The sequence below is a fragment of the Ranitomeya variabilis genome, chromosome 5 (genome assembly GCF_051348905.1).
Source record: "Ranitomeya variabilis isolate aRanVar5 chromosome 5, aRanVar5.hap1, whole genome shotgun sequence".
Lineage (NCBI taxonomy): Eukaryota > Metazoa > Chordata > Amphibia > Anura > Dendrobatidae > Ranitomeya > Ranitomeya variabilis.
The window spans coordinates 644,893,430-644,919,235 of record NC_135236.1 but is presented as its reverse complement, the minus strand read 5'-3'; the positions used below and the strand labels follow the sequence as shown (position 1 = coordinate 644,919,235).

Below are 25,806 nucleotides of genomic sequence, written 5' to 3'. Positions count from 1 at the left end.
CTGACTGCTGAGCTGTGTATCTAATCCTCCTATGTGTGATACTGACTGCTGGGCCGTGTATCTAAGCCTCTCCTATGCACTCCTCTCCCCCCTGTTATGTGAGAAGTATATGGCGGTATTATGTGAGAAGTATATGGCGGTATTATGTGAGAAGTATATGGCGGTATTATGTGAGAAGTATATGGCGGTATTATGTGAGAAGTATATGGCGGTATTATGTGAGAAGTATATATGGCGGTATTATGTGAGAAGTATATATGGCGGTATTATGTGAGAAGTATATATGGCGGTATTATGTGAGAAGTATATATGGCGGTATTATGTGAGAAGTATATATGGCGGTATTATGTGAGAAGTATATATGGCGGTATTATGTGAGAAGTATATATGGCGGTATTATGTGAGAAGTATATATGGCGGTATTATGTGAGAAGTATATATGGCGGTATTATGTGAGAAGTATATATGGCGGTATTATGTGAGAAGTGATACTACTGATTGAGCTGTGTATCTAATCCTCTCCTGTGTGATACTGTCTGCTGAGACGTGTGTTGTGAATTTGCTTTTTGCTCCCTCTAGTGGTTACTAGTTTTTTGACTCTGGTTTTTCTGTCATTCCTTTTATCCGCACCTGGGTCGTTAGTTAGGGGTGTTGCTATATAAGCTCCCTGGACCTTCAGTTCTATGCCTGGCAACGTAGTTATCAGAGCTAGTCTGCTGTGCTCTTGTCTACTGATCCTGGTTCCAGTTATATCAGCTAAGTCTGCCTTTTGCTTTTTGCTATTTGTTTGGGTTTTGTATTTTTGTCCAGCTTGTTCCAAATCTATATCCTGACCTTTGCTGGAAGCTCTAGGGGGCTGGTGTTCTCCCCCCGGACCGTTAGACGGTTCGGGGGTTCTTGAATTTCCAGTGTGGATTTTGATAGGGTTTTTGTTGACCATATAAGTTACCTTTCTTTATTCTGCTATCAGTAAGCGGGCCTCTCTGTGCTAAACCTGGTTCATTTCTGTGTTTGTCATTTCCTCTTACCTCACCGTCATTATTTGTGGGGGGCTTCTATCCAGCTTTGGGGTCCCCTTCTCTGGAGGCAAGAAAGGTCTTTGTTTTCCTCTACTAGGGGTAGCTAGATTCTCCGGCTGGCGCGTGTCATCTAGAATCAACGTAGGAATGATCCCCGGCTACTTCTAGTGTTGGCGTTAGGAGTAGATATATGGTCAACCCAGTTACCACTGCCCTATGAGCTGGATTTTTGTATTCTGCAGACTTCCACGTTCCTCTGAGACCCTCGCCATTGGGGTCATAACAGTTTGCCAGGCCAGTATTAAATGTTTAATGCATTGCAGAAGAGGGATTATAAGAAAGAAGATTCTGAGTTTTTTTTTTTTTTTCTTCTTCCCCTTTACCTCAGAGTGGCTATGCTTGCTGCAGACATGAATGTCCAGACCTTGATTACAAGTGTGGACCAGCTGGCTACTCGTGTGCAGGGCATACAAGACTATGTTATCAGAAATCCTAGGTCTGAACCTAAAATACCGATTCCTGAACTGTTTTCCGGAGACAGGTTTAAGTTTAGGAATTTCGTGAATAATTGTAAATTGTTTTTGTCCCTGAGACCCTGTTCATCTGGAGATTCTGCTCAGCAAGTAAAAATCGTTATTTCGTTCTTACGGGGCGACCCTCAGGATTGGGCTTTTTCGCTGGCGCCAGGAGATCCGGCATTGGCTGATCTTGATGCGTTTTTTCTGGCGCTCGGTTTACTTTATGAGGAACCCAATCTTGAGATTCAGGCAGAAAAGGCCTTGCTGGCTATGTCTCAGGGGCAGGACGAGGCTGAAGTGTATTGCCAAAAATTTCGGAAATGGTCCGTGCTGACACATTGGAACGAGTGTGCACTGGCCGCTAATTTTAGAAATGGCCTTTCTGAAGCCATTAAGAATGTTATGGTGGGTTTTCCCATTCCCACAGGTCTGAATGATACTATGGCACTGGCTATTCAAATTGACCGGCGGTTGCGGGAGCGCAAAACCGCAAATTCCCTCATGGTGTTGTCTGAACAGACACCTGATTTAATGCAATGTGATAGAATCCTGACTAGAAATGAGCGGAAAATTCATAGACGCCGGAATGGCTTGTGCTACTACTGTGGTGATTCTACACATGTTATCTCAGCATGCTCTAAACGTATAGCTAAGGTTGTTAGTCCTGTCACCGTTGGTAATTTGCAACCTAAATTTATTCTGTCTGTAACTTTGATTTGCTCACTGTCATCTTATCCTGTCATGGCGTTTGTAGATTCAGGTGCTGCCCTGAGTCTCATGGATCTCTCATTTGCTAAGCGCTGTGGTTTTACTCTTGAACCATTAGAAAATCCTATTCCTCTTAGGGGTATTGATGCTACACCATTGGCAGCAAATAAACCGCAGTATTGGACACAGGTTACCATGTGCATGACTCCTGAACACCGCGAGGTGATACGTTTCCTGGTTTTACATAAAATGCATGATTTGGTTGTTTTAGGGCTGCCATGGTTACAGACCCATAATCCAGTCCTGGACTGGAAGGCTATGTCAGTCTCAAGTTGGGGCTGTCGTGGTATTCATGGGGATTCCCTGCCTGTGTCTATTGCTTCTTCTACGCCTTCGGAAGTTCCGGAGTATTTGTCTGATTATCAGGATGTCTTCAGTGAGTCTGAGTCCAGTGCACTGCCTCCTCATAGGGACTGTGACTGTGCTATAGATTTGATCCCGGGCAGTAAATTTCCTAAGGGAAGACTGTTTAATCTGTCGGTACCTGAACATACCACTATGCGTTCATATATCAAGGAGTCTCTGGAGAAAGGACATATTCGTCCGTCTTCTTCCCCTCTTGGTGCGGGATTCTTTTTTGTGGCAAAAAAGGACGGATCTTTGAGACCTTGTATTGATTATCGGCTTTTAAATAAGATCACTGTCAAATTTCAGTATCCTTTACCGCTGTTGTCTGACTTGTTTGCCCGGATTAAAGGTGCCAAGTGGTTCACCAAGATAGACCTTCGTGGTGCGTACAACCTTGTGCGCATTAAGCAAGGTGATGAATGGAAAACCGCATTCAATACGCCCGAAGGTCATTTTGAGTACTTGGTGATGCCTTTTGGGCTCTCCAATGCGCCTTCAGTTTTTCAGTCCTTTATGCATGACATTTTCCGGAAGTATCTGGATAAATTTTTGATTGTTTATCTGGATGATATTTTGGTTTTTTCTGATAATTGGGATTCGCATGTGGAGCAGGTCAGGTTGGTCTTTAAAATTTTGCGTGAAAATTCTTTGTTTGTCAAGGGCTCAAAGTGTCTCTTTGGTGTACAGAAGGTTCCCTTTTTGGGGTTCATTTTTTCCCCTTCTGCTGTGGAGATGGACCCAGTCAAGGTCCGAGCTATTCTTGATTGGACTCAGCCCTCGTCAGTTAAGAGTCTTCAGAAGTTCTTGGGCTTCGCTAACTTCTACCGTCGTTTTATCGCTAATTTTTCTAGCATTGTGAAACCTTTGACGGATATGACCAAGAAGGGCTCTGATGTAGCTAACTGGGCTCCTGCTGCCGTGGAGGCTTTCCAGGAGTTGAAACGCCGGTTTACTTCGGCGCCTGTTTTGTGCCAGCCTGACGTCTCACTTCCCTTTCAGGTTGAGGTGGATGCTTCGGAGATTGGGGCAGGGGCCGTTTTGTCGCAGAGAGGCCCTGGGTGCTCTGTTATGAAACCTTGTGCCTTTTTCTCTAGGAAGTTTTCGCCTGCCGAGCGAAATTATGATGTGGGCAATCGGGAGTTGTTGGCCATGAAATGGGCATTTGAGGAGTGGCGTCATTGGCTCGAGGGTGCTAAGCATCGTGTGGTGGTCTTGACGGATCACAAAAATCTGATGTATCTCGAGTCTGTTAAACGCCTTAATCCGAGACAGGCCCGCTGGTCATTGTTTTTCTCCCGCTTTGATTTTGTTGTCTCGTATTTACCAGGTTCAAAGAATGTGAAGGCCGATGCTCTTTCTAGGAGCTTTGTGCCTGATGCTCCTGGAGTCGCTGATCCTGTTGGTATTCTTAAAGATGGAGTTATCTTGTCAGCTATTTCTCCGGATCTGCGACGTGTGTTGCAGAGATTTCAGGCTGATAGGCCTGAGTCTTGTCCACCTGACAGACTGTTTGTCCCGGATAAGTGGACCAGCAGAGTCATTTCCGAGGTTCATTCCTCGGTGTTGGCAGGTCACCCGGGAATTTTTGGCACCAGAGATCTGGTGGCCAGGTCCTTTTGGTGGCCTTCCTTGTCAAGGGATGTGCGGTCATTTGTGCAGTCCTGTGGGACTTGTGCTCAAGCTAAGCCTTGCTGTTCTCGTGCCAGCGGGTTGCTCTTGCCCTTGCCTGTCCCGAAGAGACCTTGGACACATATCTCCATGGATTTCATTTCTGATCTTCCGCTATCTCAGGGCATGTCCGTTATCTGGGTGATATGTGATCGCTTCTCCAAGATGGTCCATTTGGTTCCTTTGCCTAAGCTGCCTTCCTCTTCCGATCTGGTTCCTGTGTTTTTCCAGAACGTGGTTCGTTTGCACGGCATCCCTGAGAATATTGTGTCAGACAGAGGATCCCAGTTCGTTTCCAGGTTCTGGCGATCCTTTTGTAGTAGGATGGGCATTGATTTGTCGTTTTCGTCTGCTTTCCATCCTCAGACTAATGGACAGACGGAGCGAACCAATCAGACTTTGGAGGCTTATTTGAGGTGTTTTGTCTCTGCTGATCAGGACGATTGGGTGACATTCTTGCCGTTGGCTGAGTTTGCCCTTAATAATCGGGCTAGTTCCGCCACCTTGGTTTCGCCTTTTTTCTGCAACTCTGGTTTCCATCCTCGCTTTTCTTCGGGTCATGTGGAGCCTTCTGACTGTCCTGGGGTGGATTCTGTGGTGGATAGGTTGCAGCAGATCTGGAATCATGTGGTGGACAACTTGAAGTTGTCACAGGAGAAGGCTCAGCGCTTTGCCAACCGCCGCCGCGGTGTGGGCCCCCGACTACGCGTTGGGGATTTGGTATGGCTTTCTTCCCGCTTTGTTCCTATGAAGGTCTCCTCTCCCAAATTTAAACCTCGTTTTATTGGGCCTTACAAGATATTGGAAATCCTTAATCCTGTATCTTTTCGTCTGGATCTTCCTGTGTCGTTTGCTATTCACAATGTATTTCATAGGTCCTTGTTGCGGCGGTACATTGTGCCTGTAATTCCTTCTGCTGAGCCTCCTGCTCCGGTGTTGGTTGAGGGCGAGTTGGAGTACGTGGTGGAGAAGATCTTGGATTCTCGCCTCTCCAGGCGGAGGCTTCAGTACCTGGTCAAGTGGAAGGGCTATGGTCAGGAGGATAATTCCTGGGTGGTCGCCTCTGATGTTCATGCGGCCGATTTAGTTCGTGCCTTTCATGCCGCTCATCCTGATCGCCCTGGTGGTCGTGGTGAGGGTTCGGTGACCCCTCACTAAGGGGGGGGTACTGTTGTGAATTTGCTTTTTGCTCCCTCTAGTGGTTACTAGTTTTTTGACTCTGGTTTTTCTGTCATTCCTTTTATCCGCACCTGGGTCGTTAGTTAGGGGTGTTGCTATATAAGCTCCCTGGACCTTCAGTTCTATGCCTGGCAACGTAGTTATCAGAGCTAGTCTGCTGTGCTCTTGTCTACTGATCCTGGTTCCAGTTATATCAGCTAAGTCTGCCTTTTGCTTTTTGCTATTTGTTTGGGTTTTGTATTTTTGTCCAGCTTGTTCCAAATCTATATCCTGACCTTTGCTGGAAGCTCTAGGGGGCTGGTGTTCTCCCCCCGGACCGTTAGACGGTTCGGGGGTTCTTGAATTTCCAGTGTGGATTTTGATAGGGTTTTTGTTGACCATATAAGTTACCTTTCTTTATTCTGCTATCAGTAAGCGGGCCTCTCTGTGCTAAACCTGGTTCATTTCTGTGTTTGTCATTTCCTCTTACCTCACCGTCATTATTTGTGGGGGGCTTCTATCCAGCTTTGGGGTCCCCTTCTCTGGAGGCAAGAAAGGTCTTTGTTTTCCTCTACTAGGGGTAGCTAGATTCTCCGGCTGGCGCGTGTCATCTAGAATCAACGTAGGAATGATCCCCGGCTACTTCTAGTGTTGGCGTTAGGAGTAGATATATGGTCAACCCAGTTACCACTGCCCTATGAGCTGGATTTTTGTATTCTGCAGACTTCCACGTTCCTCTGAGACCCTCGCCATTGGGGTCATAACAGACGTGTATCTAATCCTATCCTGTGTGGTGCTGAATGAGCGTGTATCTAATACTGTCCTGTGTGATACTGACTGCTGAGCTGTGTATCTAATCCTCCTATGTGTGATACTGACTGCTGGGCCGTGTATCTAAGCCTCTCCTATGCACTCCTCTCCCCCCTGTTATGTGAGAAGTATATGGCGGTATTATGTGAGAAGTATATATGGCGGTATTATGTGAGAAGTATATATGGCGGTATTATGTGAGAAGTATATATGGCGGTATTATGTGAGAAGTATATATGGCGGTATTATGTGAGAAGTATATATGGCGGTATTATGTGAGAAGTATATATGGCGGTATTATGTGAGAAGTATATATGGCGGTATTATGTGAGAAGTATATATGGCGGTATTATGTGAGAAGTATATATGGCGGTATTATGTGAGAAGTATATATGGCGGTATTATGTGAGAAGTATATATGGCGGTATTATGTGAGAAGTATATATGGCGGTATTATGTGAAAAGTATATATGGCGGTATTATGTGAGAAGTATATATGGCGGTATTATGTGAGAAGTATATGGCGGTATTATGTGTGATCTATATGGCGATATGTGAGATCTATATGTTGGTATAATGCGAGAACACACTGGCGTCGTTATTTGCGATCTATACGGTGGTATTATGTGAGAACTATAGGACAGTATTATGTGTGATCTGTATGGCGGTATTATGTGAGAACACTATGGCAGTATTATCTTCACAAAGAGGACTCAATCTAGGGTGGTTCTGGTTGAGCAGCTGCACATGGGTCTGGGGCAATAGAGGAGGCAGCATGACCTTCAGTTAGGTGCAGTCAGGGGAAGGCTGGTGAGGCAGCTGAAGAGAGGGGTCTCATTTTTATCATTACTATATGGCTACATTTCCCCTCAGCCTGCTTCCCAGCCTCACCCCGTACTGCGCCTGTCGACTTGCTTTCACACATCGCCAGGACAGGATGGAGAAGACAGGATCTGTGGGAGGGGAATTGGGTCTTAGCATGCAAAGTCTGGATGAGAACAGGCCATCAATAAACAGAAATGTTTCCTGGATTTCTGTGGAGCAGACAAGCAGACGGTCCATCCATGTGTATAAAAGACAGCGTCCATGTACAATCCCTGGCTGCTCCGCGCACCGAACAGGGTGCCCCCAATAGACCAGCACACTGCTCTCCTGAAATACTCTGTGCTGCTGTCAACCTGCTCCCTCTACCATATATCTCCCAGAATCCTTGCTGCCTGCCATCCTCTGTGACTGTTTACTTGTCAGTATAACTTAGAAGCCATTTTGTTGGTGACTGCAAACTGTGTTCCTGAATATCATCCTCTCTTATCCCTTAGCAAACACCCAGGACGAGAGGAGAGGAGACATCACAGCCATGTCAGCAGACTCGGCCCATAATTACTGCAGTGCAGTAATGTGAGCTAGTTGTACACTAGGTTTTTGTCATATTTCATTAGCTGCTCCCCCTAGTGTTTAAAAGTGGTTTGCCAAACCTTTTAAAATTATTTTTCATATTTTACTAAATTATAAATAAATGATAATATTTTTTAAGAAAATTTAAACATTAAATTAATTCTTTACATTTTTTTCAATCGCTGGAAAAAAAAATTTTGATGGCACCTTCCCTTTAAGTTTTAACTCAAACAAACCTTGGAGCGATCTGCAGGTCACAAAATTCTGCAGACCGACTAAAGTGGCACCAAGAACAGATGAAGATGGCGGCTAGTACATATAAGACAAAGGGCAGGGAAAATAGATTAGTAGCACCCACTCCAGTGGTGAAATTAAGTGGTGCTTCAGTCCAGCTCCATCCACTCACTGGGACATTCTTACGGCCCAGACAAAGACACAGAAATTGAATGCAGCACTTATAACAAACATTTCACAAATGCATTTTACAACAAATATTAAAATAAGAGTGTTACCTTGAATATCTTCTAACCCTATCATAGGCTAGGCCTTCAAGACCTGCCCAGACGTCTTCTTGATCTGACATTATGGTCTCAGTGTTGGACATTTGGGAAAATGTATGCAGGACTGGAAGGACCCATACCCAGTGCTCTACATCTTCATCTATACATCTCTGGCATAGCTGCTTTAATAGTTCATGTATTCTGTAACACAGAAAAAAGTGCAGCAATCAGAGGGCAAACATTGAGGAAAATAGATCAAAAACAAATATTCAAACAATTTCTTAGGCTGAGTTCACACTTGCATATGGCTGTTCTGTGGATGGCTGCGTACATCCTCCCTTAGGCTGCCATCACACTCAGTATTTGGTCAGTATTTTACATCAGTATTTGTAAGCTAAAACCAGGAGTGGGTGAGAAATACAGAAGTGGTGCATATGTTTCTATTATACTTTTCCTCTGATTGCTCCACTCCTGGTTTTGGCTTACAAATACTGATGTAAAATACTGACCAAATACTGCTAGTGTGACGGCAGCCTCAAGCTCCACCTACGCTGCTCTGCCTACTAACGCGTGCATCCGGCGTACCTATCTTTAACAATAGGTACGCAGGGACATGCATTGTATGCGGATGTGTCCGCATGTGGCGTTTTGACGTGCCCGCCAACCGCACGGGAATGCAAAATGAGTGGGGACACTTGGCCGGAAGAGCTGCTGGTGCCGGAACAAGATGCAGCGAGGACGCACAGGGAAGGTAAGTAGGATGTGGGGGTTTTTTTTGTTTTTTTTTATAGGAACCATGCATACAAGGATAGGGAATAAGAAGCCATGCATACAAGGACGGGGATAATGAGCCATGCATACAGGAACGGGGAATCGTGCATACAAGGACGGGAAAGCCATGCATACAAGGACGGGGGAGCAAAATAAAGGACAGGTAGCCATGCATTCAAGGATGGGGATGGGGAGCCATAAATACAAGGACAAGGATGGGGATCCTTTCATACTAGGATATTGATGAGAGGACAATGCATACCAGGCTTATACTCGAGTCAATACGTTTTCCCAGTTTTTCATGGCTTTCGGCTTTTACTCGGGTCGACTTATACTCGAGTATATACGGTAATCATTAGATCAATATGGAGAAGTTTCAGAGTGTGAGAAAGGGGTTAATTTGTAATTTGCTCATTCTTCAATGTGCCAACATTCAGGTGGTCTTTTATTATTCACTGGCATGTTAGGAGACTGAGAACAAGTGCAGCAACCCAGTAGTGGATGCATCAGCCATTGTGCGGAGGGAGAGCAGCAAACAAGGTGACAATGTCAGCTCCTCATAGTGGTGAGTCTTCTTACAATACCCCTCTCTTATGCCCCTCCTTCCTTGGCTTATAGAGAAATTATTCATGAATAGTGATGAGCGAATGTGCTCAGATAAGGTGTTATCAGAGCATGCTCATGTGCCTACCAAGTGTCTTCAGCGTGCTTGAAAAATATGTTTGAGTTCCCGCAGCTGCATGTCTCGCGACTACACATACTGTGTCTTTTACAAGTGACATGGGCTTCAGAGCATAAGGCGAAAAGGTGAATAACTGTGCTTTTTTATTTTTATTTCAAATGAGTCTGCATCATTATTTCAATTAACCCCTTATCGACATCGGACGTACTATACCGTCCGATGTCGGCTCCCCTGCTTTGATGCAGGGCTCCGCGGTGAGCCCGCATCAAAGCCGAGACATGTCAGCTGTTTTATACAGCTGACATGTGCCCGCAATAGGCGCGGGCAGAATCGCGATCTGCCCGCGCCTATTAACTAGTTAAATGCCGCTGTCAAACGCAGACAGCGGCATTTAACTACCGCATCCGGCCGGGCAGCCGGAAATGACGTTATTGCCGACCCCAGTCACATGATCGGGGGTCGGCGATGTGTCAGGAAGGTAACCATAGAGGTCCTTGAGACCTCTATGGTTACTGATCCTCGGTAGCTGTGAGCGCCACCCTGTGGTTGGCGCTCACAGCACACCTGTATTTCTGCTACATAGCAGCGATCTGATGATCGCTGTTATGCAGCAGAGCCGATCGCGTTGTGCCTGCTTCTAGCCTCCCATGGAGGCTATTGAAGCATGGCAAAAGTTAAAAAAAAAGTAAAAAAAAAAAAATGTGAAAAAAATTAAAAAAAACATAAAAGTTTAAATCACCCCCCTTTCGCCCCAATCAAAATAAATCAATAAAAAAAAGATCAAACCTACACATACAGTGGGGCAAAAAAGTATTTAGTCAGTCAGCAATAGTGCAAGTTCCACCACTTAAAAAGATGAGAGGCGTCTGTAATTTACATCATAGGTAGACCTCAACTATGGGAGACAAACTGAGAAAAAAAAAATCCAGAAAATCACAGTCTGTTTTTTTATCATTTTATTTGCATTTTATGGTGGAAAATAAGTAAAACGAAAAATTCCACGGTCATGAAGGGGTTAAAGGATTTTATTTCTAGCTGTGTCTTTTTTACAGTATAACTATGGGGTTAGTAATGGGGGCGTCATATAGATGCATCTCCATTACTAACTTGTGGGCTTGATGTCAGTGGCCATAAAACAGCTGACATCAACCCCACAACCATTAGCCCACTTACCACCGCACCAGGGCACGTGAGAAGAGCTGGGCAAAAGAACCAGATAAGGTGCATCTAATAGATGCATCTTCTCTGGGCAGATGCAAGCAGCTATTTTTTGGCTGGGGGGGCAATATCTATGGCACCTTAGCAGTCTGAACACCAGCCCCCAGCTGTCTGCTTTAGCTTGGCAGGTTGTAAAAAATGGGAGGAGTCCCATGCCATCTTTTTTTAAATTATTTAAAAAAATGGTATGGGGACCCCTCTATTCATGATAACCAGCCAGGATAAAGCTGACAACTAAGAGTTGCAGCCAGCTGTCAGTTTTGTCTGTGATGGTTATCAAAAATAGAGGAGACTCCCACATCATTTCTTTTGTACATTTATTTGTAGAACAGGTGCTGGATGATGAAGACTCCCATCAGCAGCGTCTGCTCTTGCTGTTATCAGCGACAGCAGGCATTGGCTGAGTAGTACTCTCTTATCAGCTGACGCCTGTGACCGGCGGTAACAAGCTTATTGAGCCGAGGCCACACCCGATCAGTGACGAAGACGGCCTAAAGGATGCGGCCTCGCTCCATACAAGTGTATGGAGAGCGAGGCCGCACCCACTGGCAGGGGGTATGTATAGCTCATACATACCCTCCATTCCCGGGTCTGAAACTAGCGAATTCCAGCAGCGCATAGTGCATGCACTGGGGGGTATGCAGAAGTCTGCAGTCACAGAGTGACTGCAGAGTAATCGGTTTTGACTGGACAACTCCTTAAAATGCTTCCAATTCTTTCTTCTTTTCGGGATTGTTACTAATTGTACAGTGAGAATATAGTTTAGCAAAATCTACTATCCTTCATGGACATGTCTGTCCTTTAGAATATCCAGCCATTGGACCTTTCCTACCCTCTTTTTGATTCCATTAAATTCTGCCTTTCTGAAGTCCAACCTTAAAGTCTGAGTCCTCGCAGGTCTTCTTCCTCTTGTAATCCAAGAGGAGAGCATGATCGCTGCCTCCTAAATTCCCAGCTACCTTTCCTTCGTCAACCATTTCATCCCTGTTCGTAACAATTAGGTCCAAGATGTTCGGTCTTCTACTTTTGAAAGATAAAGTTGCCAGCGAGAGAAGGTAAGAAATTTCTGGACCTATTACTTTTGCCTGAGAGAGATTCCCAACAAATATCTGGATAGTTAAAATCTCCCATGATCACTGTGTCATACTTTTTTTTTTTTTTTTAGAACAAAGACACCTGATTTAAGAAGATTTCATCCATATCGTAAGTCTGTCCAGGTGGCCTATAGTAAACACCTATAATAGTGTCCTTTATGTATTTGCTCTACTTGTATTCTTACCAAAACAGTTTCTACAGAGCTACCATTCTCTGAAGCTTGGATGTGGAGATACACACTTCCTTAACATACAATGAACACCTCATCTCCGCTTGTTAGTTTGTAGTCTGTTTCTTTTGCTCCCATATTTTTTTTCAGAATTTGCTGTCTTTGTTCTTTATTTCCACTTCTAAAAAGTTCTCAAAAGAATTCAATAGATGCATACTTTTTCCTGGCCGTATAGTTCCCATCCCATATTGCTTTAATCGTTTACATCCAGAATCAAGGAAAGCCATTAGTGAGAGTGTGTAACAAGATTGAGAGTTTCTCACATTCCAGAATGACCTGCAAGCTTGGAAGACAGTCGCCACAAGAGTATCTGTCTGTACAGTGATTAAAGAGCAAAGATTTTACATGGAGGAGTGGGACACCTCAGTGCTGCTGTAAGAACGCTGCAAGGAGTGATAAGTGATGCTACAGTTTGATTCTTAGAATCAATAGATCATTAAATTAATTTTGGAAAATAATGACCAATCTATTTGATGAGCATTCAATCGTTGCAATGCCTGTTTATAAGCTTTGTTCTCTAGAATGACACAATCCCCAATGCTGTTATCTTTCCTTGCTAGAAAGCTTAGGAAAAGCAGAGGAAGAATGAAAGATTTTTCTTAGGGGTTATTCAGAAATACGTGCAAATCGGTCTGAAATCATACCACGATGCACGGACTGGTCACAGGTCTCCTTAAAGGAGTATGCCAGCTTCATGAATTTCAATGAGGCTGTGATGCTGGGGTTGGGCGACCTGTGGCTTGTCCATGGATTTTGGTCCAAGTTCAGACCAATTTGCACAGATATCTGAATGAGCCTTTAGTCTCTTTTTTGAGGAAAAAAAAAAAAAAAAACCACAGACGAAGCAATCAACTGCAGAAAGAAAGGCATGGTGGGATCCGAACAATTAAGAGCTGTGGCCAAAGAGAAGGCATATTTTATCGCCTGTAAAAAAGCCAACTCCACCAGTCGAACTTCTGAAATTGAACCATTTCCTGGTGAGGGGCATTAGGGGCACCACATGAAAAATAAGGGCTAAAAATTGATAGTAGATTGCAAATCCCAAGTATAGTTAGATGGCTTTAAGATCCTGTGAAAAAGGCCTAATAAACTCAAACAACCTCAAATCTTCGGGTCTTGATCTTAAATTATTTACTTAAGAAACGATAAACAATTCCGAAATTCAAAAATGCATTTTGCATATTAGCAATTTTTTGTGAAGCACTGGAGGAACAATTTAGACATGCTGTTGTTGAGAGGTAAGGAAAATCTAAAAGGCATTCAAGGCTTCTAAAAGGCTTTTTAGATCAATGTGAATTAAGCAAAATTAAAAAGCCGCTGTAGAATAAAAGTTGTGCATAAAAAGTTGTCAGACCAAACAGACTTAAATAAGGATGAACAGGGACTCATACTCGTTCTATCACATCGTTGAGACCATCTAGGTGCAGACTTTGCAATTTATAAATCCAACAGGATTCCTTTTTATTCAACATCTTTTTTCTATTTTGGATATCATGATCAATTTGCTCCAATGGGGTAACAGAGTACATTAAAATTATTATTATTACTGTCTGATGGACATGTGCCATTGAAGATATTTTTTGTATTCTGTCTGTGGCGATTCATATGAGATCATAGGATTTGTATTTTGCTTGCCGAAATATTGGCACACACTTTTTTTTTAGTGCAACTTTATTTAAAACATGACAAACCAAAAAGGGACAAAAACCACAGTGTCAAACTTGATAAATAGGCATGTAAAAAGCACTAAAAAAGCAATGAAAAAAAGCAATCTAATTTAGCCATTAGGTGGAGAAATTCTGCAACATCAAAAACTCTTTAAATACTCATAGTGGGAACGTAGTGTAGTGATACCAAAACTAGTTCATCGCTAAACCATTAAAGATATTAGAAAAACTTACCCAGGGAAGTTACTGAACAGAGTCTTTGCATTCTTAAGTTCATCAATTAACTTTTCTCTCGGCATTTCATCCAAGCACAGGACACAGCAGATGTTTGCTAAATGCTCTTTACTAACAGAAAATGTCTGAACAATCCAGAGGCAGATTATTCCTGCAATTATTCTGTTCAGCTTCACGTCTGTTTCCTGCTGATTATTTTTATTGATGAAGGGGTCACAGAATTTACGGAGCAAAATATCCATCAAAAGTTGAACCTAAGTTACAAAAATCGTTATCAGTATCTTCAAATGAAATCAGAAGTCTTTTTTTTTATTTTTTAGAAACGATTTGTACTTGTAAAATAAATGATTTAAAAGATCATATGTAAAGTCGATGTGGATCCTACCAATGGGACTCGCGTACATCTCGAGGAACAGTCGCTAACCTGTGCCGATCCAGAAGAATGTATCCAGAACAGACGGAGATTAGTGGTTTCTCATGGACGATCTGCGTATGAAACTACTACTTATTCCTTTTAAATGATTCTTCAATAGACATTTAAGATTTGACCTCTATCTGAGCTGGATACATTCTCTGTGCTACAGTTCCGAGCAGCGGAGTATATCATGTAAACCTGGTGAGCGGGCTCTATTCTGTTCATTCTAACGTATGCTGTAGTAGGGAGGTGGTCAGAAGTTGTACTCATCAGTATAGGAATTACTTTCCACTGACAGCAGGACGTCATGGGGCCCCCTCCTTAAAACAGATGCAAATTTGATTATAGCAGCACAGCTCTTGATTATAGCCAACCCACTCACAAAGCGGAAATGTACATTTAAATGGTTATTCCTAAAATTATAGTGTAGTCTCGTTATTCCGCACATACAGCATTAATCATGTGTGCCAATAAAACCAAATTTTAAATCTGATTTGCAACTAATGATGACGTCCCTCCCCCGAGGGCTCTCTGTACCCTCTGTTGGCACAGGATCCATCCTACAGTAGTTCTATTACTGTCTCAAACATACTTAGATTACCTAATGACCATGTTTGAAGGAACATCAGACAGTCTGGTTGTAATCACAGCTCAGCTATTCTATGCCGAAGATCCCACAGTGCCAGTTGCAATTGAACATAGTGACCTTATCTATGTCATGAAAATCAGATGCACATATGATCCTGGATCCTGTCAAATAAATCGTTTAAAGTTTTGCCACAAACTAAAGTTAATTTTAATCAATAGATCTTGGAATAATAATAATTTCCACAATTGGATGTGTTTAAATAAAATGTTCCTGTGCTGAGATATCTTATAAATGTGCCCCTGCTGTGTACTGTGTAATGGCTGTGTCTGACCGTGCAGGAACATGGTCTGATCATAGCACAGATCCTGGGCAGGGGAGGACACAGAAGAGTATACAGACAGGACAGCACGGGGTCACAGATGATTCTTTTTGTGAGGTAAAACATTTCACTGTCTTGTTTTTAAAAAATGAATAATTTGCGATCCCATACTGTAATGACTGTATGCTTTATTTTCACCCAGGTGCTGTGGTATGATCAGACCATGTTCCTGCACGGTCAGACACAGTCATTACACAGCACACAGTAGGGGCACATTTATAAGACTGTCTCAGCACAGGAACATTTTATTTAAAACACATCCAATTGTGGAAATCATCATTATTCCAAGATCTATCGATTAAAATGAACTTTTGTTAGTTGGAAAACTCCTTTAATAAAACTCTCATCACATCCTCATTGCCTTGACAGCCGTGTTGTTGCACAGCTTAGATAACCCTAAGGTATTCTATTGTCAGCTCAGCTGTGCATGCAGATGAGTGCATGGTCATGCTCAGAAGATTTCAATGAACCACCAATGAAATGTGGAATTTAGAAGTAGTAACGAATATTAGTCAAATAAAAGGTCACAGTCACCAAAGTAAATGGTCATCTATATAAATAAAAATTGCTTGTTGAGGTCCATCTATCTCTATCACAAGAGCCATGGGGGAGCCTGAAGCACTGAGAAGATGCAGGGTGCTGCTAGGAAATGTACTTTTAGCAGATAAGACGGTACAGAGGAACAGAAGGGGTAGAAAAAAAGATCCAAAGGTACAAAAAGGAAAGGATTGTACTGTATATTACCAATAGTAAAGCAGATAATGTTCTTTGTAAAGTGAATATTGTGGTAATAACCTTTTTAAATGCCATTGCACTTAAGATTAAAGTCATCAAAATTCCTTAACAAAAGTTGCAGGGAAGAAGGATCCAACATGCCAATTCCTTTGTTCCCACTGGAGATTAACTACAGGCTGATTCACTTACTACTTTACCCAAAAAATTGCTGTAATGTCTAAAAGAGACGGTCGACTGTACTGAAATTTGGACTGTAGATACTTTGGTTCATGAGAAGTGAGAATGCAATGAACCTTAGGAACAAGAAACATCCTCGTGCTGAGTGGTCTGGCTGACTTATCACCCACACTATGAGATAGACTTAGAAGCCTTTCTGTGTCTCAGTAGCTTGTGGTGCTTGCATTTCACTCCTGCCAAATTCCTTCTTCACGTAAAAACAATGTACAGATACAGTTTGGAGGAGCAGGTTTTCATTGCGAAAACTTATTTCAAAGTCCTTGTAGAAGTGCCAAAGTAATTTTCTAAAGAAGTTTGAAGATCAAAATCCGCCCTCCAAACCGTGTTATTTTGTCACTGTTGATTGAGCTGGAATATACAGGAACATAACTGGATAGGCATGATGGAAAATGTCCAAAAATGTCAGAGGAAACAATTCAAGATGTGAAACAGCGACTTCCGGCATCTCCACGTAAATCACTGCAGAATGCATGAACGTTACAGGCACTCCAAGAGAACATACAGAGAGAATCTCAGGCTATGACCCCAGGCGTCCTGCGTACGCATTCAACAATATGGGATGGCACATGTAGCTGTGTTTGGCTGTGAACATTTTAAACATCTGCTTTAAACCATCGGTTTCTCATGGACCAAGCTATGTACAGTCAAAATTTCAGTACGATAGATCATGTCTTTTAGAAGTTACAGAACTTAATTAATGTTACCACTGCCCTTCAAATATTTTGTACATTTTAATGAATAACTCCACAACAAATACCTTTTCTTTGCCAAAATCACGATCACGCCATTGATATGATGTCAAATTGGGCTGTGTAGACACGTGAAGGAATTGCTTCAGTTGATCAAAAAAGCCAGACAAATTGATCTCATCACAGGTCGCAAGAATACTGTAGATGCTGCTGAGCATGATTTCACCAGCCTTCAGTTTTGCTTTGCGAACGGATTTGTCTTCATCTTTCCAGAACTTGAATTTTTCTAACACACTCTCGTTTTTTTTAAGGCACACATCATCATACTGATGCCACTCTGAAAAGTAAAAATAAAAATAATAATTAATTTCATGTGAAGTCAAATTTACCTTCCTGAGAATAGTAACAGTCTGAATAAGGTTTTGGTGACAAGATTTTTAGCAATACAAACTCATACATGACATCGGAGAACAATACTGGGGAGAGGCCCGTCCAAAGCTACCAGCACCATCACAATGCTTTCTGCCTTGATTGGTTTGGGAACTCGGGTTAGTGCTTGCACACATGGCCTAGAGCTGTGTGATGGGGGCAGTGGATCTGGTCTTCAGCCTCTTGATAATCCAGGCTTTGGTCGCAGGGTGGATTTTTGGCATGTTGTCAGAACTCAGGTTGCAGTTCAAGTGAAGGTCTGGGTGCTGGGTTTCTTTTTATACACACTAATTAACCAATCATTTACTGAGCACAGGTGAGGATGTAAACTAGGATTGGGTGCATTATATGACCACACGCCAAAAATTTTGTCTTGCCAAAATCTGACCATTCTGTGTCCATTAACTGATCAATATTTCTGCATTGATGTCAATTTATTTTCTTAACCTAAACCACATTTCGGAGGGTTTCAGCTTTCAAAAGAATTTATACAATCAATGGATTATAAGCTTTTATTTACATAACATGGATAAGCGACGTAACTTCTGTCAGGGAGTGTATATGGGTTTTGCAGATTCGACATGTATGGTAATTTAAATTACCGTATATACTCGAGTATAAGCCGACCCGAGTATAAGCCGACCCCCCTAATTTTGCCACAAAAAAAACTGGGAAAACTTATTGACTCGAGTATAAGCCTAGGGTGGAAAATACAGCAGCTACCGGTGAATTTCAAAAATAAAAATAGATGCTCCATACCGTTCATTATTGCCCCAAAGGAGGTTCCATATAAAGCTGTGCCATATATAATGCTCCATACCGTTGATTATTGCCCCATAGATGCTCCATATATAGCTGTGCCATATAGAATGCTCTGCACCGTTCATTATGGCCCCATAGATGCTCCTTATAAAGCTGTGCCATTGCTCTGCACCATTCATTATGGCCCCATAGATGCTCCTTATAAAGCTGTGCCATTGCTCTGCACCATTCATTATGGCCCCATAGATGCCCCATATACAATGCTCTGCACCGTTCATTATGGCCCCATAGATGCTCCTTATTAAGCTAAGCCTTATAAGCTCTGCACTGTTCATTATTGCCCCATGGATGCTCCTTATAAAGCAGTGCCATATATGCTCTGCACTGTTCATTGTTGCCCCATAGATGTGCCATATAAATCTGTGCCATATATAATGCTCTGCACCGTTGCCCCATAGATGTGCCATATAAATCTGTGCCATATATAATGCTCTGCACCGTTGCCCCATAGATGTGCCATATAAATCTGTGCCATGTATAGTGCCCTGCACCGTTGCCCCATAGATGTGCCATATAAATCTGTGCCATATATATAATGCTCTGCACCGTTGCCCCATAGATACTCCACATAAATCTGTGCCACATATAACGCTGCTGCTGCAATAAAAAAAAACAAAAACACATACTCACCTGTCTTGCTTGCAGCTCCTCAGCGTCCCGTCCCGGCGTCTCTCTGCACTGACTGATCAGGCAGAGGGCGGCGCGCACACTAGTACGTCATCGCGGCCTCTGACCTGAACAGTCAGTGCCAGAGGACGGGAAGACAGAGCGGCGCCCGGCGGGTGGAACGTGGACAGGTGAATATAAAATACTCACCTAGTCCCGGCGCTCCCCCTGCCTGTCACACTGTCTTCGGGTGCCGCAGCTCTTCCTCTGTCAGCGGTCACTGGCACCGCTGATTAGAGAAATGAATTTGCGGCTCCACCCCTATGGGAGTGGAGTCCATATTCATTTCTCTAATGAGCGGTCCCACGTGACCGCTGAACAGGGGAAGAGCTGCGGCACCCGAAGACGGTGTGACAGGCAGGGGGAGCGCCAGGAGCCCCGGGACTAGGTGAGTATGCGACAATCCTCTCTCGACCCCACCGCCGACCGTGACTCGAGTATAAGCCGAGAGGGGCACCTTCAGCCCAAAAATTTGGGCTGAAAATCTCGGCTTATACTCGAGTATATACGGTATTATTATCCTGCCAATAGTAAGGATATGACAAAGTTGTGGGAGTTTTCATTTATACTGTATATTAGTTAATCATTATGTATATAAAATTTAGAAAATATATTATAACGTGGTATATGCAGAAACTCACCTCCTTTAAAGACACAGTTTGGTGGAATAAAAAGACAACGGTTGATGATTACTGAGCTGTCTTCATTTTCAGAGTAAATGTACTCATATTCCGGCTTTCGTTTACTGTGAATAATAACATACTTGTATGGAATCCTTTTGCCCAGATTGTCCCTGGAAACATGAGTGTGTCCTTCATACAAAAATCCAAAGTCCTTTATCTCTCTGCAAATAAAAACGAAATACATAGATGAATAAAGAAGAAAATTAAGAAATCTAGGTTTGTTTTTTTTAATTAAAAGAATATTTATTTTTAGCAATTCTTGGCTGATTTCATACATAAAGCCTTGTACTGTGACCACGTTATTGGGTCATGTTTCAAAAACCATTAACCACCCCCCCACCAAGGTCAATTTTCATTTCTCTCTCACTTCATTGGTGGATACAGGAAACCATGTGTGTATGATGCCACTAGGAGGCTGACATTATGTGCAAAAAATTAGCTCCTCCCCGGCAGTGTACACCCCATCAACAGGCACCAAGTTAACCCCTTAGTGACGGAGCCACATTTTTTAAATCTGACCAGTGTCACTTTATGTGGTAATAACTCTGGAATGCTTCAACAAATCCCAGTGATTTTGAGAATGTTTTTTCTTAACACATTATACTTTACGATAATGATAAATGTAGGTCAATATGTTTTGTTTATTTATAAAAAATATCAGAAATTTGAGAAAAATTTTAAAAAATTAGCAATTTTAAAACTTTGAATGATTATCTCTTTAATCCAGATAGTCATACCATAGAAAAACATTAATAAATAACATTTCCCTCATGTCGGCTTTACATCAGCACCATCTGTAAAATGTTATTTTATTTTGTTAGGATTTTAGGAGGTTTAAAAATGTAGCAGTAATTTTTCATTTTTCAAAGAAATTTACAAAATTTATTTTTTTAGGGACCTATCCAGGTTTGAAGTGCCCTTAGGGGTCCCATATATTGGGAAACCCCCAAAAGTTAAACCATTTTAAAAACAGCATCCCCTGACATATTGAAAACTGCAGTCAGGTAGTTTATTAACCCTTCAGGTGCTTTGCAGGAATTAATGCAAAGTGGTATGACAAACGAAAATGTGTATTTTTACCACCTAAATATCTCTAACTTCTGAACAGATTACTACAGCCGTCAGACTCTAAGGCCGCTATTTGGTCATGAATTGCCATGGCAAACATTAAGATCACAAAATTATGATCTCATGGTGCTAATTGGGATAAAGAGGAAGCCCCCACACTCTGTTAACCATTTATAGGATGCAGTCACTTTTGACAGCAGCATCTAAGGGATTAAAGGGAACCTGTCACCACGTTTTTGGAAGATGGGATAAAAATAGCGTTAAATAGGGGCAGAGGTGGGCGTTACATTAGTGTGTTTGTTATGAGTTTATTACCCACCTAAGTTGCCGAAATACCTTTGCAAAGTCTCCGTTTTCGCCTGTCAATCAGGCTGGTCTGGTCAGATGGGCGTTGTCTTCCCCCAGATTTTGCGTAGTTTTCCGTTGGTGGCGTAGTGGTGTGCGCATGCCCAAGGTCCCGAATCCTCTGCCAGGGGATTTCAAAGAGCGTGGTGTCCGTTATTGCATTGGTGATCGGTGGGCGCGGCCATCTTCCTTTGGCCGCGCGTGCGCAGAAGCGGCGCTCTGCTTGCCGCGGCGCTCTGCTGGCCGCGGCTTCAGGAAAATGGCCGCCGCGATATCCATCTGCGCACGCGCGGCATCCCGCGGCAATTTTCCTGATGCCGCGGCCAGCAGAGCGCCGCTTCTGCGCACGCGCGGCCAAAGGAAGATGGCCGCGCCCACCGATCACCAATGCAATAACGGACACCGCGCTCTTTGAAATCCCCTGGCAGAGGATTCGGGACCTTGGGCATGCGCACACCACTACGCCACCAACGGAAAACTACGCAAAATCTGGGGGAAGACAACGCCCATCTGACCAGACCAGCCTGATTGACAGGCGAAAACGGAGACTTTGCAAAGGTATTTCGGCAACTTAGGTGGGTAATAAACGCATAACAAACACACTAATGTAACGCCCACCTCTGCCCCTATTTAACGCTATTTTTATCCCATCTTCCAAAAACGTGGTGACAGGTTCCCTTTAAACAGATTTGGACGGTGCAAACACTGATCGTGGCTGCTGCACCAAGTTGTCAGCTATAGTGTACAGCCAACAGCTGCTGGATTGTCTCCTGTATGGGGACGCTATTCTCTCATATCTCAGGTCAGTTAAAAGACGTATTGGCTGTCATTAAGGGGTTAATCAGTTTAGTGTCAGTAGGAGGTGGACACAGGTCTCTCACTAGACCCATATCTACCTCAGTTTTCTTCATTGTCCAGTAATTTTTTACAGAATCTTTTCTCCTCTACCTCTGGAGGGAAGGAGTGAGAACAGTCACACTGTTCTCCCAAGTAGAGACTGTGAGTAACGGCGTGAACTGGCCTGCCCCCCCCCCCCCCCCCACTCCTACCCGCTCGCCCATCAGAGCTTAACAGTCTCAGGAGCAACAGATGTCTCACAATCCGCTGAGGTTCGGACGTCTGATGGTCACAAAGTGTTTCCTGCATTTTTTTCTATGCCTGCCACCTTAGACGGCCTCGCTTGTTAATTTAGACCCTTGTTTCTTTGCGGCCTAGCAGCGCCACTTAACTTTGCCCCTTTACGGAGTCATCGCGCATGTTTTTTCTCCCGCCCAGCACGGACACACCCCCTGTTCCTCTTCTAGTTGCGCGAGTTCTGCGTGCCTTTTTCCTTACATACAGTTACGTCCATATATATTTGGACAGAGACAACATTTTTCTAATTTTGGTTATAGACATTACCACAATTAATTTTAAACAAAACAATTCAGATGCAGTTGAAGTTCAGACTTTCAGCTTTCATTTGAGGGAATCCACATTAAAATTGGATGAAGGGTTTAGGAGTTTCAGCTCCTTACCATGTGCCACCCTGTTTTTAAAAAGGGACCAAAAGTAATTGGACAGATTCAATAATTTTAAATAAAATGTTCATTTCTAGTACTTGGTTGAAAACCCTTTGTTGGCAATGACTGCCTGAAGTCTTGAACTCATGGACATCACCAGACGCTGTGTTTCCTCCTTTTTGACGCTCTGCCAGGCCTTCACTGCGGTGGTTTTCAGTTGCTGTTTGTTTGTGGCCTTTCTGTCTGAAGTTTAACAAGTTTTTAACAAGTGAAGGGCACGCTCAATTGGGTTGAGATCAGGTGACTGACTTGGCCATTCAAGAATATTCCACTTCTTTGCTTTAATAAACTCCTGGGTTGCTTTGGCTTTATGTTTTGGGTCATTGTCCATCTGTAGTATGAAACGACAACCAATCAGTTGGGCTGCATTTGGCTGGATCTGAGCACACAGTATGGCTCCGAAAACCTCAGAATTCATTCGGCTGCTTCTGTCCTGTGTCACATCATCAATAAATACTAGTGACCCAGTGCCACTGGCAGCCATGCATGCCCACACCATCACACTGCCTCCGCCGTGTTTTACAGATGATGTGGTATGCTTTGGATCATGAGCTGTACCAAGCCTTCACCATACTTTTCTCTTTCCATCATTCTGGTAGAGGTTGATCTTGGTTTCATCTGTCCATAGAATGTTCTTCCAGAACTGTGCTGGCTTTTTTAGATGTTTTTTAGCAAAGTCCAGTCTAGCCTTTTTATTCTTGATGCTTATGAGTGGCTTGCACCATGCAGTGAACCCTCTGTATTTACTTTCATGCAGTCTTCTCTTTATGGTAGTGTAAGACTATTCCTACTGAGTGTGTTGGGGGACACTAGCTTGGCCGCGATATTCAGCACACGGGCACGGGTTTATAAAAACAAAACAGTCCATACGGTTTATTGTAGGATCATAAACCGGGTTACGCACAGTTCCTTGTGTACATCTCATGAAACACAACAGGCACCAACTGGTGACATTAACTTGCAGCTTTAAACACTCCAATTATGGCTTTGACTCACGGACACTAAACCTTCTGGGCCTCTCACTTCGCCCAGTTAACATGGGCGTCCGTACGCCATACACTTCTCAAATGTCCCAAGTCACATACAGCACATGTGACTCCGGGTCGCGGTCTCTACACACGCCGAACCTCACTCCGTTCAGTTGCCGTGGGAGACCACACAGTTCATAGAACATCACAAGCACTAACAGTCTGTATAGTACCTGACGGGAGCTCCTGCTCCATCTGCTGACTCCTTGTCAGTCCTCTCTCCTGGGGAAACTGCCTAACGGGGTTCACCAACTTGCCTGGCCGGCACACATCAGTCAGTCCAGAGCCACCGAAGGCCGGTAGCTTCCCCAGGTTCCACTGTGTCCTGCTCAGGGATCCGGTCCTCCTCCCAGGACCTCCCACGCCAGCATGTGCTCTCCAGGAAGCCTCCTCGCAGGTCTTCCAACCAGGGCCGGCTCCAGGTTTTTGAGGGCCCCGGGCGAAAGAGTCTCAGTGGGCCCCTTTAACACATACCACGATTCATGATGCCCAGATACAGCAGATAAATATAGGTAGAGTACAATGCCAGATTTCACTTCTTACATGAGTGATAGCTATTGTAAATTCTGCAGTGTATATATACAGGGCAGGAGGAGCGGTACTGTGCAGTGTATATATACAGGAGGAGCGGTACTGTACAGTGTATATATAGAGGGGAGAGGTACTGTGCAGTGTATATATACAGGAGTGGTACTGTGCGGTATATATATACAGGGGAGAGGTACTGTGCAGTGTGTATATATACAGGGGAGATGTACTGTGCGGTGTATATATACAGGAGTGGTACTGTGCGGTATATATATACAGGGGAGAGGTACTGTGCAGTGTGTATATATACAGGGGAGATGTACTGTGCTGTGTATATATACAGGACAGGAGGAGTGGTACTGTGCAGTGTATATATACAGGAGGAGTGGTACTATGCAGTGTATATATACACAGGAGGAGTGGTACTGTGCAGTGTATATATACAGGAGGAGTGGTACTGTGTGGTGTATATATACGGGACAGGAGAGGTACTGTGCAGTGCATATATACAGGAGGAGTGGTACTGTGCAGTGTATATATATATACAGGAGGAGTGGTACTGTGCAGTGTATATATATACAGGAGGAGTGGTACTGTGCAGTGTATATATACAGGACAGGAGAGGTACTGTGCAGTGTATATATACAGGAGGAGAGGTACTGTACAGTGTATATGTAGCGCCCCCACCGCCGCAGGGCCGAGGGGTACCCGGTACCGGGCCTATGAGTCTCTGCTCTGGGGTTGTCACGGTGGCTAGGCCCCGGTCCGTGACCCTGCCGTGGGGCGCGTAGTGAAGGATATGATGGATGAATGATATTAGTGATGCTGTAGTGGTGCGGTGCAATAAATAACGAGGACACCAGGTTGCAGTCTCTTTACCTCTTTACTGAAGATCTCTGGGTCCTCAGTCCGGAACACGGTTCACCAGGCTGCGCAAGTCCGGCCGGTCCAATGGCACCTCCAGAGTTCTCTTCACAGGTGGAAATCGGTGCCTTCCTTCTAGCGCTATGTGTTGTGGTCCTTCCCTGCTGTGCTTACGGAAAGTCCCCCACAACTCGATTAGATGATGTTCTGCTAATCCTCCGTCCCTCCCTGATGTTCTGGTTGGGACGGCACCCGTTTGACGGGTAGGCTCGGAGCTCTTCCGGGACCCTAGAGTCGCCCCTCTCCACAGGTTGCCCCCCAAGACTGCATAGGTGATTTAAGTTAGACAGCCCGCCTTAGACTGACTGTCCTGCCGCTGTTTGGAGTATTGCTTGAAGCTGAATGTTATGATACTCCCTCGGCGTTCCGGCCACCGGTAGTGCGCCTCAGTAGGATGTTGCTTCGGTCTTACAGCACGACTCCTACTGGTGTTTCTCCTTTTGCGTGATCTCGTTTCTCACTCAGCACAATCTATCTCGCTTCTAATCCTTCCTTGGGCACCGCCGCTACCCGGAGCAGGCACGGTCCCGTTACGTTCGTTCAAGTTGCCAGGCCTCTGTCAGGATCCCACCCCTGACAGAGACCCTACTGTATCTTCCCCCACAACACCCTCTGCCACAAGGTGTT

General features: G+C 43.8%; 1 protein-coding gene across 1 annotated transcript in view; it reads right to left on the bottom strand.

Moving 5' to 3' along the window:
- RNF213 (ring finger protein 213) overlaps positions 1 to 25,806 on the bottom strand; it is a 244,566-nt gene that overhangs the window by 176,013 nt on the left and 42,747 nt on the right. The window contains exons 7-10 of the mRNA XM_077266309.1: positions 19,683 to 19,885; positions 17,193 to 17,461; positions 14,081 to 14,334; positions 8,197 to 8,385 (exon numbers count right to left, since the gene is read on the bottom strand). Of these exons, the coding sequence (XP_077122424.1) occupies positions 8,197 to 8,385; positions 14,081 to 14,334; positions 17,193 to 17,461; positions 19,683 to 19,885 (915 nt within the window). The remainder of the gene's footprint in view (positions 1 to 8,196; positions 8,386 to 14,080; positions 14,335 to 17,192; positions 17,462 to 19,682; positions 19,886 to 25,806) is intronic.